Consider the following 18,174-nt stretch of genomic DNA (forward strand, 5'->3'; position numbering starts at 1 on the left):
CACCACCACCACCTTCTCAAGGGCAACTAGGGATGGGCAATAAAATGCTGACCCAGCCAGCGAAGCCCACATCCCGTGAATGAATTTTAAAAAATGAATGAATAAAAAAGTAAGCACTCACAGGTCAAAGTTCAGCTAATTCCCTGTGTCTCACTGTCTCCTCACAGGACTTCCTTCACTTCTTACAGCACCAAGACTGCTCTGGAGGAAGCCCTTTTATTGGTCCTGGGATAGGTTGGTCCTGCCTCTGTGTAATCACTGTTCCCGCCCCTGATTGCGCCTTCATGCTGGTGCACGATTGCAGAACCTGAAAATCCACTGCGTGGGTACAGCTGCTCAGGAGGCAGGATTGTAATGTTGGGACATGGCCTGACTCCTCATTCCTGCCTCAACCATGAAAATTTGGCCCATTGTGTCAAAGAGGCACAGATATATCTGGAGTAGCTGGTTTGGAACGGTATAATCACAAATTTGAGGGCAAGGTTGACACATCCTATGTTCTCTCAATCTTGGTGCAATTATCTTTGAAGAAGTAGTTCACAAAGGGATTTTGCTTCGGGATCAGGGGCCTCAATCATCCTGCTGCACAACACTCTCTCCAGCATGCCAGTCATCACACTATCAAACTTATTCTCCAACACACCCTAGGTGTACGGTTGCACACTGGTTATGTTACTGGACTAGTAATTCAGAGATCTACACTAATGATCCAGAGGTGTGAGTTAAATTCCACAATGTCAGCTGGGGTTTGTCACTGAATCCATCTACTTCAGGGTGGTCTAAATGTGACTCCAGCCTGACAGCAATGTAGTTAGCAATCCTGTTGGTTGTATCCAACAAGGCAGCTCACCACCTCAGGGGCAATTAGCAATGCTCAATAAATGCTGGCCTCGCCGTAATGCCCACACCCCGTGAATGAATAAAGAAACACTCCCACTGAACTCACCAACAAATTATCAAAAACACTCTCTAGCATAATTTCCAGCATGTTCGCAACACACTATCCTCATACCCTTCAACTCACTGGCAAAATAATATTCAATACATGTAACTTCACAGTCTCCAACATAATGTATATCACACTTTTCCAACAGGTTGACACAATGATCCAGCCTTCAAGCACCATTTGGATATAAGATGCACAATGGCTGTTAAAAACCTCGTTAGAAATTAATACAGTAAAATCTTAATGAGTCAAATCCCTGGCAATCCAGCTCCAAACCTGTGTTAAGCGGAGCTTCATAATAGCTGAGAAGATCCCGTTCCCACATGATTGTGTCTGTTTAACCCAATCTGCCTATAAACATGGTCTATGTCAAAAACAAGAGATTCATTTTTTTCTTTATTCATTCATGAAATGTGGGCGGGTATGACTCTGACCAGCAGAGAGCTTTCTCCTGATTCCCATCAATTCCAGTTTTGCTAGGGCTCCTTGATGCCCCTTGACATTCAGTCAAATGCTGCCTTGACGTCAAGGGCAGTCACTCTCACCTCACCTTGGGAGTTCAGCTCTTTTGTACATGTCTGAACCAAGGCTGTAATGAGGTCAGGAGCTGAGCGGTTTTGGCAGAATTCAAACTGAGCATCAGTGAGCAGGTTATTGTTAATCAAGTGCTGCTTAATAGCACTGTTGATGACACCTTCCATTACTTTACTGATGACTGAAAGTAGACTGATGAGGCAGGAATTGGCCGGGTTGGATTTGTCCTGCTTTTTGTGTACAGGACATATCTGGGCAATTTTCCACATAGCCGGGTAGATGCCAGTGTTATAGCTGTACTGGAACAGCTTGGCTAGGGGCACGGCAAGTTCTGGAGCACAAGTCTTCAGTGCTATTGCCAGAATATTGTCAGGGCCCAAAGCCTTTGCAATACCCAGTGCCTTCAGCAATACTGGCACCTTCCAAACACGCAACCTCTACCATCCAGGAGGGCAAGGGCAGCAGATGCGTGGGAACATCACTGCTGAATTTAAGCATATTACTAAGATGAGGAAAAGAAACTAACAAGGATTCCCCAAGTAACTGCGAGTGAAGAGGGATTCCCAGTGCCGAATCCCCGCTCGCCTGGCGGACGTGGGAAATGTGGCATACAGAAGACCTTTAGTAGTATGTCATAAATGATCAGCTGTCCTTTTTTACTAACAGGCAGCTTGTTGTTCATTCTTGATCATGCGCAACTTAGAATTATCAGAAAGCTTCCAAGCCAATGTGACTTGACTTGGAAAGATATCGCCGTTCCTTCACTGTCGCTGGGTCAAAATTCTGGAACTCCCTCCCTAACAGCACTATGGGTGTACCTACACCACAGGGACTGCAGAAGCTCAAGAAGATGGCCCACCACCACCTTCTGAAGGGCAATTAACGATGGGCAACAAATGCTGGCCTTTTCAGTGATTCCCGCATCACGTGGAAAAATAAATAAATAAAAGCTGTCAATAAAGTTGCCTATCAGTGATCATTAAGGAGGCTGGAAGCCTTTACAATCCTCTCATAATTGTAACCAATGGACTGGGAGTAAACAATCCATTTTAGAGGATTGTGAGCACTGTGTAAAGGTACATCAGCTTTCACTATTCATGGTGCATTGGGATTTGAACAGTACTGTTGAAGCACATCAGGAGACTATTTTGAAACACTTTGTCAAGAATTTACTCTGTGAATAGTTAGTGCAGAAATTCTTTGAGCACATTATCTAAAAAGAGTGAGAACTGTGCTAGAAGAGTCACCAGGTGGTAGGGTAGGGTTGCCTGGTCATGGACATCTTGCTAGGGGTCCCCTTTAAGTCTGCAGGAAGAATGGGGGAGGTGGTTGGGGAGGACATGAGGCCACACAGTACAGAAGAGTGGAACAGGAGGTTGAGGTGGCCCCCTTCCTCGCCGCAGGTACAGGATAACCTCGTTGGGACCTCCTCCAGCAGAACCTACGGTGCTGTATCCAAGGACCTATGTGCCCTCTCCCTTGATTTCTGATGCTTCCTGGAATAAGCAGGACTGGTGTGAGTTTTCCTTTGTTCCTTTGATGGGATGAACGTTAGTGCTTTGTCTAAACAGGGTCTGAGTGACTGGCCAGCCTTTGGTGGGTCATTGGCAAAGCTGGAAATCCCTTCTGCAAACACAATGACATAACGTTACGAGCCACATTTGCAGTGCATGTGTCAGTATCACAAAATAGCTCAGCCCAGACACACAGTTGGCAAATACAATACTGAGCTACAATGGGTCAAGAATAACAGGTGTCTCTCCACCTCCATCACTGGCAGTGTGTTTCCATGGATTAATTATCCTCCAATGGCCATGGCCCATTGAAAACTGGCAATAACACCCCAGAAACTGGCAGCATATTCCACAGCTTCATTGGAAGTAAGTGAGTGTAAATGAAAATGATAAAAGGAATGCACTGCAGATGCTGGAAATCTGAAATAAAAACTGAAAATGCTGGAAGAACTCAGCATTCTGGCAGCTACTATGGAAAGAGAAACAGAGTTAACGGTATGAGTCCATTTGACTCTTCTCCATCAATGAAAATGATCCCTCATTGACATTTGAGTGCTAAACCTGCAGGCATCCAAATGATGGTAATCAGCAATTAGGGCCAACATTTCTGGCAACACCAGACTTTCAAACAGGCATGTCTTATTTGCACAGCAATTAACCTTTTACTAAAATAACATCCAACATATCGAATACAAAACCCTCTCCATACATAGATCAATGTTGGAATTCTCCTTACTCAAGTAAGCGCATGCCTGCCGTGGCACCCAGACTGATGTGAGTTTTCCTTTGTTCCTTTGATGGGATGAACATTAGTGCTTTGTCTAAACAGGGTCTGAGTGACTGGCCAGCCTTTGGTGGGTCATTGGCAAAGCTGGAAATCCCTTCTGCAAACACAATGACATAACGTTACGAGCCACATTTGCAGTGCATGTGTCAGTATCACAAAATGGCTCAGCCCAGACACACAGTTGGCAAATACAATACTGAGCTACAATGGGTCAAGAATAACAGGTGTCTCTCCACCTCCATCACTGGCAGTGTGTTTCCATGGATTAATTATCCTCCAATGGCCATGGCCCATTGAAAACTGGCAATAACACCCCAGAATCTGGCAGCAAAACATGCAGCCAGGATTAGGATCATGCGTGAGGGTCTCAGGTTTGGGCAGCAGAGGTGTCCGAGGTAAGTCAGTGAAAGGCAGAGGGATCCAGGGACGGGCAAGCCACACTTTACTCACTGCTCAATTCTTTCTCTTTGCCAGTCTCAATGGGGTCTCAGGAATAGGCAACAATGTTGGCCTAGCCAGCATCACCCACATCCTGTGAAAGAAGTTTTTAAAAATCCCCTTTTCCCAGTTGGCCTACTGGGGAAACCTGAAAGCTCATCCAAACCACCTGTATATAGACAGACAGGGCGAGGTGAGGCCAGTGACCCAGACATTTTCAGAGTTAGCTCAAATGGTGATGGAGAAAGATAATCATGGATCTATCCCTATTGCATCAAAAATTAAAACAAGAAAATATTCTACATTGTAAACTGTAAGGTACCGAGGGATATCCATGTACCAGGACATGTGCCTACTTCACACAATTACGGAGGGTTATTACCATCTATCTCAACGTATGGAGAAAGTAACAGGGCATAGTGTGAGGGCACTTGAAAATACTCAGTTTTCACCCTGATTATCACATTAACATATATGTCACATAATATAATAGTAACAAGTTGCATTTATATAGTCTATTTAATGTAATAAAACATCCCAAGATGCTTCTGAGAGGCATTATACAACAATAAGTTGGGAGTTATCTTTGCATTCCAGTTGCATTCTGGAATAATGAGCAGTTTTTGCAGAGAGTAGGATCAATCCTCTAAGTGGTGCAGCCAGATCTGATAGTGAACAGCTAACCCAGTTATCTCCCATATATTCACTCAAGATTGTGTTTTTTTCTGTAGTCTTTCATGGGATGTGGTCATCACTGACAAGGGCAGCCTTTGTGACCCATCCCTAATTGCCTTTGAACTGAGTAGCTTAAATAGGGCAGTGAAGAATCAACCACATTGCTGTGGGTCTGGAGTCACATGCAGGTCAGGCCAGCAGATTTCCTTCCCTAAAGGACATTAGTGAACCAGATGTGTCTTTATGACAACCGTTTCATAGTCACCAGCTGTGCTGGTGGGATATGAACTCATGTCGCCAGAGCATTTGCCTGGGCCTTTGGATTACTAGTCCAGTGACATTACCACGATGCACCATCTTTCCCACAATGTCCCTTGGACTTAGTGGGGCAGGTGAGGGCCATACCACAGGATTGACCAAGGTGAAAGAGAGTGCTTTAAGGGGGACTATCGACTTATCACAGTGAGAGTCATTACCGTTGATGTCACATTCATACAGCTGACTGATGACCCCGGTCTCATTCTCTTTATTGGCAGGCCAGTGGTAAAGATAAAGCGAGGTGTGTGTTGATCCAGCATCAAGCACAATTCCATACTGAATGAGTAAAAATATGGTTAAATATCAGCAATTTGCTATTAAGCATGAAAGTCTTGTGGCGCAGTGGATAGTGTCCCTGCCTCTGAGCCAGAAGCTCTGGGTTCAAGTCCCCCCTCCAGGACTTGACGGCAGATGGTAAAAGTGGGAGAGATTCCTGGTCAGCCTTGTGGTGGAAAGAATGTTGGAGCCTCTATCTTCACTATCCATAGCTTCAGATTACAACCTACATGGAAAGTATATGTTGCCAACTCCTTGGGAGAACAGTTGGCTGCAGAGCCAGTAACGATTCAGGTTGGTGTTCTGGCTGAGGGGGATTTGGGGCCTGCTCCCTCCCTTTCCCTACCTGCAGTAGAGATTGCAGTGCTGTGGGTCAGGCCTATATTCTGGCAGAGAACACTGAAGAAAAAGTTATTAAACAGCTGAGTGCACTGAACAGCCACATTTGGAAATGAGAGTGACAAGGACAAGGGAGGAAATTTTGAAATGAGGCTGTGGACAGTGATGAAAGAAATAATGAGGTGTAGGAGTGAGGAGTATGAACATTGAGGAGTGGGGCAAGCTAGCATTCAGGACAATGAGGACATTAAAGGTGAGGAATAAAGACTGTGCTCTCCTTTCGAATAGTGCCACATGAATTTTTTTACATCTACCTGAGGGGGAAAATGGGGCCCGAAAGATGTTATCTCTGACAGTGCAACACTCTCTCAGTGCTAACTCTCTGACAGTGCAGCACTCCTTCAGTCTGACCCTCCGACAGTGCAGTGCTCCCTCAGTACTGCCCTCTGACAGAGCAGTACTCCCCCAGTACTGACCTTCTGACAGTGCAGCACTCCCTCAGTACTGACCCTCTGACTGTGCAGCGCTCCCTCAGTACTGCCCTCTGACAGAGCAGTACTCCCTCAGTACTGACCCTCTGACTGTGCAGCGCTCCCTCAGTACGGACCCTCTGCCAGTGCAGTGTGACCTCAGTACTGACACTCTGACAGTGCAGCACTCCCTCAGTACTGACCCTCCAACAGTGCAGTGCTCCCTCAGTGCTGACCCTCTGACAGTGCAGCTCTCCCTCAGTACTGACCCTCCAACAGTGCAGTGCTCCCTCAGTACTGACTCTCTGACAGTGCAGTGCTCCCTCAGTACTAACTCTCCGACAGTGCAGCACTCCCTCAGTACTAACCCTCTGACAGTGCAGTGCTCTGTTCCACAACTTTGTGCCCCAGACGTCCCCAGTTCTTATGTCCAATTCCATGGTCTCTCATTCCCTATTTGGTACAATTCCATTGTTGGAATATGGTGGTGGTGGGAGCGGCATGGGGTGAAGGACTGCACACAGATAGGGAGATGTCAATTGATGTAAAACATGGTGTGGTTGTGAAAATTGCTGGGAATCTCTGTTGGACTGACCTTAGTTCCAGGATGTAGTTGGAGATACTGGGAGCCAACTAGACTGAGAATCAGGGCGATGATTGCAGAGATCAGCACTGTGATTATCAGGCTTCTCACAGTCAGTTGTTTGTTGTGTCCCTTCATTTTAAAAAAAAAACTGCAAACAGAAATATTAAAAATAGAACAAAAGTGCAATTCAATGAAATTCAAATTCTAAGCAAGAGGCACATGTGCAGCAATTGGATACAGATATTAGTTGATGTTCAGTGGAAAAACTACATTCATTTGTCACAAAATGAACTTTGTTATTCCTTATTCTGAAGTTCAAATGACAATTGGTGTTGTTCTTACTGAACATATTTTAGATTTATAAATACTTCCAATAACACAAATACAAAATCAGAAAGCAGTAAATGGTTGCTTTTCAACTGGGGGGAAATGTTGTGAGGTGCTCCCCAGAAGTTTCTAAATAATGAGAAGCTGGGAATTGTGGATGAACAGAAATATGTAGGTGTCCTACTGCAGTAATCATGGTGGGCAAAAATAATTAAGGCAGAGGAATGCTGGCTTTTATCTCAAAAGGGTTGATAAAAGAGAAAGTATTAATAGATAGTATTAATGGAACTTATGAACCTGTTTCCTTGTATGGGGTTAATTGATGAAGTGACTTAGTAGACCAATTTGTTATTGTGGGAAGTGTTCCTAGTTTACCCAATGAGGGACTGGATTTTATAATGGGTAATGATTTGACAGGCACAGATGGGAATATGGTGGCAGCTGTATTATAGCAGTTGCTCGATCATGCTGAACTTGCAAAACTCCCCAAAAGTATTCTGGCCAAACTAGAGATGCTTATCACCAATTAATCGGCCGATATAACTAACTTAAAAGCCAAATATGAGCATTGGTCACAGGAAATTGAACATTTGAATGAGGATTTGAAATATCTAAATGATATAAGTTTGTACAAGTAAAGTCAACAAAGATGATCTTCAATTAAAACTTGATGAACTTCAAGTATCTCTAAGTATTATAAAAACCCCTTGAATAGGAAAAGGAATTACTGATGAATCAAAACAGTTGGTTGGATGCAGAATTAAAAACCAAGACAAACACAAAACTGAAACTTTGCCGTGAAAAGAACAACAAAATGTTTGCACTCTGTTGCAAGCTGGAGAACAGATAAAGATGGAATGCATGGCAAGCAGCAGATGCAGCCTTCAAAAGCTAAAGAAAACAGAGAAACAGATTGAGAATTTAACGAGTAAATTGAAGGAGCAATCAGCAATCATGGAAGAATGATTCCAAAATGAACTGAATGCCCATGTTTATATAAGGGCTCCATGGGATGTGGACGTCACTGGCAAGGCCAGCATTTGTTGCCCATCCCCAATTGCCCTTGAACCGAGTGGCTTGCTTGGCCATTTCAGGGGGCAGTTAAAAGTCAACCACATTGCTGTGGGTCTGGAGTCACATGTAGACAAGATCAGGTAAGGACAGCAGATTCCCTCCCCTAAAGGACATTAGTGGCCCAGATGGATTTTTATGACAATTGATAATAGTTGTCATGGTCACCAATACTGAGACTAACTTTAATTTAATTTAAATTCCACCAGCTGCCACAATGGGATTTGAACACATGCCTCCATGAGAATTAGCCTGGGGCTCGGGAGTACTACATTACAACTACCATCTCCCCACTGAAAACAAAGGAAGAACTCACTAAAGCTACTGAGGAACTTCATAGACTACTGAAACCAGCAAACAAAGCATGTAAAATAAATGAATATTCACTGGTTGAGGGAGATGCCTTAAAGAGTAGAGCAATTGCAGAGCTGAATGAAAAGACCAACAAACTTGAAATTGGAAAATAAGAAAGTAAACAAGTATTTGGATGAAATTTTGAATGAAGGTGGAGATTAAGGCATCTTTTGAAGCATCTGTCGGAAGAACAGGAACGTGTGCAGACATCTGTGGCACATCTCTCGGCTAAACTAGAAGATGACAAGTTAAAGGGAGCAGTGCAGGTTTATTCATCAAATGTTTATCAGAAAAAAAGGGCAGAATTTTCCCAAATTTGCACTGTGTGGTAGCGGGTGGGTAAAACAATGTTTTACCCGCCGGCTGCGATGGCAGGTTTTTACGCCGTATCCTACCAAACCTGCTTCATCAATTATGCACTCCCAGGAAACATGCCGTTTCCACAGTGGGCGGGCTCTCATTCGCCTGCCCGCCCTCACCTCATGGCTGCATCATGCCGGCCACCATCTTTAAAGTCCAGCCGCAAACACACGTTTCAGTGCTTCCGGCTCACCACTGCTGAACAGAAGACATGGCCTTGAAACTGAAGAAGACTGGAGCCCCCAGGTTCATCGATGGGTCCCTTGAGCGACTGCTGAATGCTCTACCCCCGCTCTGGCCACAGGATGGGCAGTGGCGTCACCAACCTGGCTTGGGAGGCCGTGGCAGCGGTGTTCAGAGTGAATGCCCCACAGAAGAGGACAGCCACCCAGTGCCACAAAAGGATGAATGATCTCCTCCATTCCACCAGGGCAAGTCACTCTTTTCATCACTCCCAACTCTCACACTCAGAAATCCATCACACACACACAGGGTCCTCACTCACTGCCAGTGCAAGGGACATCACCATTCACTCTCTCACACTCACCACCATTGTCCTCATCCCGTCTATGGGACCACTCACCACCCACACAGACCAGGCATAATTATCATCTGACCCGGCAGGCATCCTGATACACTTTCCCCATCTCTATCCATGCAGGACAAGCTGACACACAGCAGGAGGGAAGGACCACAGACAGGTGGAGGAATGCCTGAAATCAAGGTCCTCATAGACTTTGAAAACAGAGCCATCCAGCTCTGGTGGTGGTGGTGGTCCGGTGGTGACCCGGACCGGTCCTGTGCTGATGGTGAGGTCGGCGCTGCTCTACCAGGTGAGGATCCAGCAGTGCAACATCCATCAGACAACCATGCTGTGAGTGATGTGTCCTCTTTCACAGGCCATTGCCGTGCAATAATTATCTCTCCTTGCTTTCGCAGGCATGTCTGCCAAACAGCCAACAGAGTCCATTACTCAGGGCCTCCAATCAAGCTCCGAAGAAACTTCTGAAGAGGAATCTGGAGGCACTCTCCCTGACGTCCCATCACAGTGCTCACCCACACCCTCCACCAGTGCAGAGACACACACCTCGGTGGGACCTAGCTTTAGAGTAGCCTCGGGCTCACAATCTGGTGAGCACATTGCACTGTCTGATCCACAGCAGGCAGAGGCAGGGGCTTCCCAGGTCCCCGGCACTCAGAGGATGCTGGAGGCCAGAATGTTTCTGAGTCCGAGTCAGATGACGAGCCTCTGGACTCAGTCATGTCACAGTAGCTGAAGCTGCAAAGGCAAGCTCAGGAACATCAGGAAGGGATGTCGCTGCACTCCTCAGATTGCAAAGCATGATGGAGGAGTCTGTCCATCTTCAGTCTGAGGTGATAGCGCTGGCATACCAATGCACCGAGGTCAACACTGGCAGGATGGCGGCTGCCATGGAGACCTTGGTCCAGGAATTCGCTCTTGCACTGCTGCGTGGGCTTAACTCCATTGCTGATGCCATAGTTGGCCTCCAACAGTGTGTACGTGAGAGGGGTGTGGGCAGCTCGGTCTCACTCCAGCTACCCCTTCCACTCACGGAGTCAGCCAGGGGTCCTTGGGCACCCATATGGAGGAAGGTCAGCAGGTGCACGCTCCGGGGCCATCCACCCAGGTGACTCTGGGAGTTACTGGCCCAACCGACTCCCCTCTTCCTGTGATCTCCGCTGATCCAGCTTCACAGGCCGAGGAGGGTGCCACTGCCACACAGCGGGACCCCGAAAGCAGGCCGGGGCCCTCCAAATCTCGGCTCTCCAGGGGACGCCTGCCAAAGTCATTACAGACAGGGCGTCACAGTCAGCAGGCTGCCTCTGCCTCCACTGTGGATGTCCGGGGAGCACCAAGACATAGCGGCAGGGTCCGGAAAGTTAGGTAAAAGTAGTTGCACAGCCTAGCCACAGGTGTTGATCCCTTGTACAAACTGCTCACTATTGTCAATAAACTCCTAAGAATGTCTCCCTGCCTATGGCTCCTTGTTCTGATGAGCAGTGTTCTTGTCACTCAGATGTGAAACTTTTCTGCACAAGATAAAAGGCAGGTGTCTCAGGCCAGGGCCCCTTCCGTGCAGCCTTCAGACCATAGTGATGGCCCAGACTCACACTCCCTGGAAACATTACCGATGCCTGCACCTCGGCAGTGCTGGTCATTGCTGCCAGAATGAGTTCTCTCATTCTCCCTGTGAGCTCTCAGCACCTTTAAGGTGGGGCTGGCCCCCATCACACCAGCATCTCTGACCAGTGACGCTGTGCACCAGCTCCTGAAGGGCTGAGGTGCTGAACGCAGACACAGCATCAGATGCATCTAAAGTTTCATGGCTGTCTCTCTGAGATGGCCCTGACCACAGAGCACAAACGAGCTGCCCTCGGCCAGACAGGAGTCAGACATTCTCAGAGGCTATATGAAGACCCATGGAGTGTCCTCACTGTATGTTGTCATCACCCTCCTGCGATCAAGTGACTATTAGGGCTTCCACCACATCTCCATGACAGGAGCATTCTCACAGAGGGTATGTGTGCTGTCGTAAGCCAGACTGGAGTCAAGAATTCACAAATGTGATGTGAGGAACTATTAGTCACCTCACTGTACATCGTCATCATCCTCCACAAATCTAGCAGCTATGAGGGCCTCCTGATTGTGCCTACCTTGTCTAGCCAGTACAAGGCCCTCATCCCTGTCATCGTTGCCTCTGAGGACCTCCTTAGCCTCATCCTCATCAACATTCTCCTCATCGGAGGAGATGTGCAGCTCCTCCATCTCCTCCTCAGCCAGCTCCTCTCCCCATTGCAGCGCCAGGTTGTAAAGGGTGCAGCTGAAGACGATGATGCATGACTCCCTCTGCAGACTGTATTGCAGGACTCCGCCAGACCACTCCAGGCACCGGAACCACATCTTCAGCATCCCAATGGTCTGCTCCACCAAGTTGCGAGCTGCTGCATGAGCCTCATGACACCATCTGTCATGAAGCTATTAATGTATAAAACATTATTGGAGAATATTTTTCTTTTAAAATAGAGATTTAGACTGTGGGTGTATCTTAATTGGATTAAAGCCAGCTCGTCTGGGTGCTTTGATGTGTATTAGTTTTGCGATGGAAGAGAGGTAGATTGCATTTGCAGTTTTTGAATAGAGCATTCAAGAAGTGGGGTGAAATCTGGCACCTACTGAGCAGATACAAAACAATATGTTTATACTACTAATAAAATTGGTACTCTGAAAGGAGTTTTATTGTTAGAAAAGGTGGAGTTCAAAGAGGTTAGTGATACAATGAGAATTTACATTCAATGAGATGTGCTGGATATAACCGAAGGCAGTTTTGTGTGTGCAGAGCAGAGGCAATGTAACATTGGTCTGTCAGCCTATCACTGAACCTATCACTATGTCCGCATGGAACCAAAGTGGAAGGAACCTCATTTTGAATTTGTACGGTGAAAATACTTTGCCTGGTGTTTGGTTAAGTCAATGGGTTGCTGTTGCTTTAATGGAGATTAATTTGGGAATTTGTTAAAAGTTCTGATAGTAGTAAGCTGTAGCCATGTGTATATATTTAACTTGTGTAAGTTAATAAAATCTTTCATTTAGTTTAATATAAAACCTGTCGATAAATGGTGGCCTGATTCCTGAATTCAGAGTTGCATCTCAAACAGAGCACTTAAAAATATAGGTTATGACAGTTGTTTAAAGTTTCCCTCTGGGATTTTTTTTGTAAAGAACTCAGCTTTGCCAACTGCTGGGTCATAACACTGTCGCTCTGCTGCAGTCTGAGGCCACCACATGGGTGTCATCAGCCACGGCCTCTGCGTGGAGCCCTTGTCCCCAAGGAGCCACCTGCAGCCACTGTGGAACCTGGAAGATTCCAGGGGTCTGTGATTGACTGAGGATGTAGGCATCATGCACACTCCCTGGAAACCGTGTGCACACCTGCAGGATGCATTTCTGGTGGTCGCATACCAACTGCACATTCAGCGAATGGAATCCCTTGCAGTTGATGTAGTCCATAGTGTAGCGACAGAGACCTGAGCACCACATGAGTGCACCCTGTACCTGTGGGAATCTCGAGGTCAGGGCAAATCCAATCGCTCTTGCATCCTGGCTGTCCTGGTCCCGGGTGAAATGCACAAAGTTGTGTGCCATGTAGAAGACCTCATGGATGCATTTGTGGGCGGTGGATTGTGAAATGCCACAGAGGTCACCTGTGGAGCCCTGAAAGGAGCCACTGGTATAGAAATTGAGCACCGCAGTCACTTTCACAGCCACTGGCAGTGGATGCCCTCCATGTCCCCTTGGCGCCAAGTCCTGCAGTAAGTGGCAGATGTGACTGAACAGGTCCCTAGACATGTGCAGTCGTCGGCTACACTGGTTCTCAGTCATCTGCAGGAATGGCAGGCGGTGTCTATATGCCCTGGGTGTCACTAGGTGCCAACCAGCCAAGGCTTGCTGTCACTCCTGGGCAGCGTGTGCAAGAGCCCCAGCCGCCACTTCTTCATAAGGTTGCTGCTCCTGCCTCTGCACAGCCAGGAGCCTCAGTTGCTCTCTCCTCTGTCGTCTTTGCGCTCTGTAGACCATCAGGCATACAGCTAGGTCACCAGGTTCCATGATCCTTATGTACTCCTCCTGAAGGATGAAAGAGAGAGAGAGAGACATGGTTACCACGGGTGTAGTAAGAACCTGTCCTGGTTAAGTGTGAAGGCCCCTTAATGCTTCCCGGAGAGTGCTGATCACCACTTGGATGGCCAGAGATTAGTGCGCTGCATGGCTGCCCTGTTAGCTTGAACCATGGGAGAGACTGGTCCAAACCAGGATGCTGACATTTGCAAGGGTATGTAAGCACCTGCAGCAGTGACTGCTACATGGCGAGCTTTATGAGGAGATTGTACAACATGAGCAGTCCAGCTGCTCTGCAGTCCACTAAAGTGCTCATGAACTTGCGGTCTGTGCTGGGGTGCGGGACAGGGTCAGGGGGGTGGTTGGGGGAAGCTCTGGAGAACTTGGTGACACTCTGATGCCTCTGCATTGCTTGAGTGGACAGATAAGCTAGGAGCCGGACCCCACTCATATCAATGTGGCTGCACCTGAACTGTCTCAGTTGCAGAGGAATGGTCACTTTCTATAGGTTTCCCTCATTCGTGGCCGCTTCCCTCGCCCATCCTACCTTCATCCTAAATGCTTGTGTACTATATTCAACAGCAGGGCTGTCCTTGCCCATCGCCAACCCCCCCAGCCCCCCGCCACCAGTTGCCTCAGAGGCAGGGCTGCACTTAACCACCACCCCCGCCTTGCCTCAACGGCAAGGCTGCACTTGCCTCCCCTCACAAGCTGCCTCAAGAAAAAGGCTGCACTTGCTCCCCCGCTCCTCCTCACCCTCAAAAGTCAACTCAGAGGCAGGGCTGCACTTGCCACCTGAAACCCCCCATCACCGCCACCAGTCGGGCAAGGCAGACTTAACCCCGACCCCCCCTGCACCCCTGAATCTGCAAAGCAACAGGTGAGCCTGGTGAGCTCTGCAGAACAACTGCAACTGCTCACTCACCTCCAGTTCCCTCGTGAAGGCCGCCAAGTGCACATCACCTCTGTGCTGTTGTGGAACACAGTGTGCTTTCCCGGCAATGTGGTCGGACGATCCAGTGGGGTTGCAAGAGCCTGGCGGGGTGGCCTGATAATGATATGCTGATGTATTACAATGAGGTTCCCGACAACCGATGGCAGGAAACCTGGCCCGCCATTGGCAGGCTGAGCGGACAATTGTGACCTTGCCTTCCTGCCATCGTGAAACCAATTGTGCCATATCATCCGCTCACGCCATCTAACACGCCCGCCACCGGTGGGCACAGAAAATTTCACCCAATGTAATGACAAAATCTGTTCTGAAGAAAGTGATTGAAGAAGGTAATTTTTGAACACATGAATTAGAAGGGGTAGGCCATTCAGAAGAACAGGGGCTCATAGGGGCAGGAGTAGACAATTCAACCCCTCGAGCCTGACCCGCCATTCATTATGATCATGGCCTCAACTCCAATTTCCCGCCCTCTCCCCATAATCTTTCAACATGTTTCAAATTAAAAATCTGTCTATCTCCTCCTTAAATTTATTCAGCGTCTCAGCATCCACTGCACTCTGAGGTAGTGAATTCCACAGATTCACGACCCTTTGAGAAAAGTAATTCCTCCTCATCTTTGATTTAAATCTATCACCACTTAGCCTAAAATTATGGTCTCTCATTCTAGAATGCCCCAAAAGGGGAAACATCCACTCCACGTCTACTTTGTCTATCCCCTTGAGCATCTTATATACCTCAATTAGTTTTTCTCTCATCCTTCTAAACTTTAGTGAGTATAGGCCTAAACTGCTGAATCTCTCCTCATAAGACAAGCCCCGCATCTCTGGAGTCAATCTGGTGAACCCCCTCTGAACCGCCTCCAATGCAACTACATCCTTCCTCAAGTAAAGGGACCAAAACTGTGCACAGTACTCCAGGTGCGGTCTCACCAATGCCTTGCACAGATGCAACAATGCTTCCCTATTTTTAAACTCTATTCCTTTAGCAATAAAGGCCAAAATTCCATTTGCCTTCCTTATTACCTGCTCTACCTGCATACTAGCTTTCAGCAGTTCATGCACAAGGACACCCAGATCCCTCTTCACTGAAGCATTCTGAAGTTTCTCTTCATTTAAATAATAAGTCGCCTTTTTATTCTTCCGACCAAAATGGATAACCTCACACTTATCCACGTTAAACTCCAGCTGCCAAATTTTGGCTCATTCACCTAACCTGTCCATATCCATTTGTAAATTTCTTATTTCTTCCTTGCAACTTACTTTCCCACCTATTTTGGTGTCATCTGCAAATTTAGCTACAGTACCTTCTATCCTTGAATCCAAGTCATTAATATAGACTGTAAATAGTTGGGGCCCAAGGTCCGAACCCTGTGGCACCCCACTAATTGCAGCTTGCCATCCAGAAAAAGACCCATTTATCCTGACTCTCTGCTTTCTGTTGGTTAGCCAACCTTCTATCCAAACTAATATATTACCCCTAACTCCGTGTGATCTTATCTTGTGTATTAATCTTTTGTGCGGCACCTTATCAAAGGCCTTCTGGAAGTCCAGATATACTACATCTACAGGATCACCATTATCCACTTCTGATGAAGAGTCATACGGACTCGAAATGTTAACTGTGTTCCTCTCCGCAGATGCTGTCAGACTTGCTGAGTTTTTCCAGCTATTTTTGTTTTTGTTCCCATTATCCACTTTGCTGGTCACATCTTCAAAGAACTCTAGCAAATTAGTCAAACACGATTTGCTCTTCATCAAACCATGTTGACTCTGATGGATTGCATTTTGACTTTCCAAATGCCCCTTTGCTACTTCTTTAATAATGGATTCCAAATAATAATGGATTCCATTCGGCCCCTTGAGCCTGCTCTGCCATTCAATAAGATCACGGCTGATCTGATTGTGGCCTGAACTTCACTTTCTGGCCAACCCCCGATAACCTTTGACTCCCTTGTTAATCAAGGATCTATCTACCTCTGCTTTAAAAATATTCAATTACCCTACCTCACTGGTCTCTGGGAAGAGTGTTCCACAGACTCTCAGAGAATAAAAAAGTCTCCTCATCTCCATCTTAAATGGGAGACCCCTTATTTTTAAACAATGTCACCTGGATCTGGACTCTATCACAATGGGAAATATCCTTTCAGCATCTACCCTTCAGAATCTTATATGTTTCAATAAGATCACCTCCCATTCTTGTAAATCTCAATGGATATAGGCCCAACATGTTCAATCTTTCCTCATAAGACAACCCCCCACATGCCAGGAATCAGTCATGTGAACATTCCCTGAACTGTTTCCTTTATTAAATAAGAAGAGTAATACTGTACACAGTACTCCAGATGTGGTGTCAGCGAAACATCCCGATTTTCATTTTCTATTCATTTTTATGTTCCATTCTCCTTACAATAAACAACAACATTCCATTTGCTTTCCTAATCACTTGCTGTACCTGCAGGCTAATGTTTTGTGATTCATGTCCTAGGACACCCAGACCCCCCTGTACTGCATGCATTCCACAATCTTTCTCCATCTAAATAATATGCTGCTTTTCTATTCTTCCTGCCAAAGTGGATAAATTCACATTTTCCCACATTATGCTCCATCTGCCAAATTTTTGTACTTAATCTATCTAATCCCTTTGCAGGCTCCTTATATCCTCTTTGTAGCTTACTTTCCTACTACCTTTGCGTAATCAGCAAATTTAGCAACCACGCCTTCTGTTCCTCCATCAAAGTCATTACTATAGATTGTAAATAGTTGAGGCACCAGCACTGATCCCTGCGGCATTCCACTAGTTACATCTTGCCAAACCAAAAATGACCCATATATGCCTACTCTTTGTTTCCTGTTAGCTAACCAATCCTCTAACCATGCGAACATGCCACCCCAAATGCCATGAGTTCTTATGTTGTCGTTTGGTAGTACAGAACTTGAGTATTGTTGGAAAAAGAGACATGTTTAAGTTTTTCATCTTGCACTCATCAGGACACTTGCAAGAGTACCAATATAAAGGGAAAACATCAATTTATACTGTATGTGAAGAGAGTGCTGATAGGTTGGAAAGTGGTGTTGCCATGGAGAATGCACCACTGCTGGTGATTGACAGTTAACTGCCAAGCATTGTTTGAAATTTAAACCAGGCTGCTTGACCCTGATTGGTCAAAGCAGTGCCCTGCGGAATGAATCAGCGAAAGGCTGTCACTTATTTTGTTTAGCTGAAACCGGCACAATGTTCATGTTCTTTCCGTCTGCAAAGAACAGGGCCCTGTGTATTAATACATGTAGCTCCCAGTACATAAAAATGTGCCACAGAATCACAGAATTGTTGTGGTGTAGAAAGAGGGCATTTGGCCCATTGTGTCAGCACCTGCTCTCCGAGAATTTTAACTTAGTGCCAATCTCCTGCCTTTTCCCCGTAACCCTGCACATTGTTTCTATTTAAATAATCATCCAATGCCTTCCTGATGCCTCAATTGAACCTGCCTCCACCACACTCCCAGGCAGTGCATCCCAAGCCCTAACTACTTGCTGTGAGAAAAAGTTTTTTCTTGCCTCGTACTTGCTTCTATTGGAAAACACTTTAAAACTG

At 46.4% G+C, this 18,174-nt stretch overlaps 1 protein-coding gene across 1 annotated transcript in view; it reads right to left on the reverse strand.

Annotated features, from left to right (window-relative positions):
• The window catches only part of LOC144685322 (ectonucleoside triphosphate diphosphohydrolase 8-like), a 91,980-nt gene extending 80,273 nt beyond the window's left edge, over positions 1-11,707 (reverse strand). Inside the window, 3 exon segments of the mRNA XM_078549732.1 lie at positions 3,731-3,878; positions 5,356-5,488; positions 11,672-11,707. Of these exon segments, the coding sequence (XP_078405858.1) occupies positions 3,731-3,878; positions 5,356-5,488; positions 11,672-11,707 (317 nt within the window).
• Positions 11,708-18,174: the final 6,467 nt, after the last annotated feature.

The sequence above is a fragment of the Cetorhinus maximus genome, chromosome 10 (assembly GCF_964194155.1).
Source record: "Cetorhinus maximus chromosome 10, sCetMax3.hap1.1, whole genome shotgun sequence".
Classification (NCBI taxonomy): Eukaryota; Metazoa; Chordata; class Chondrichthyes; order Lamniformes; family Cetorhinidae; genus Cetorhinus; species Cetorhinus maximus.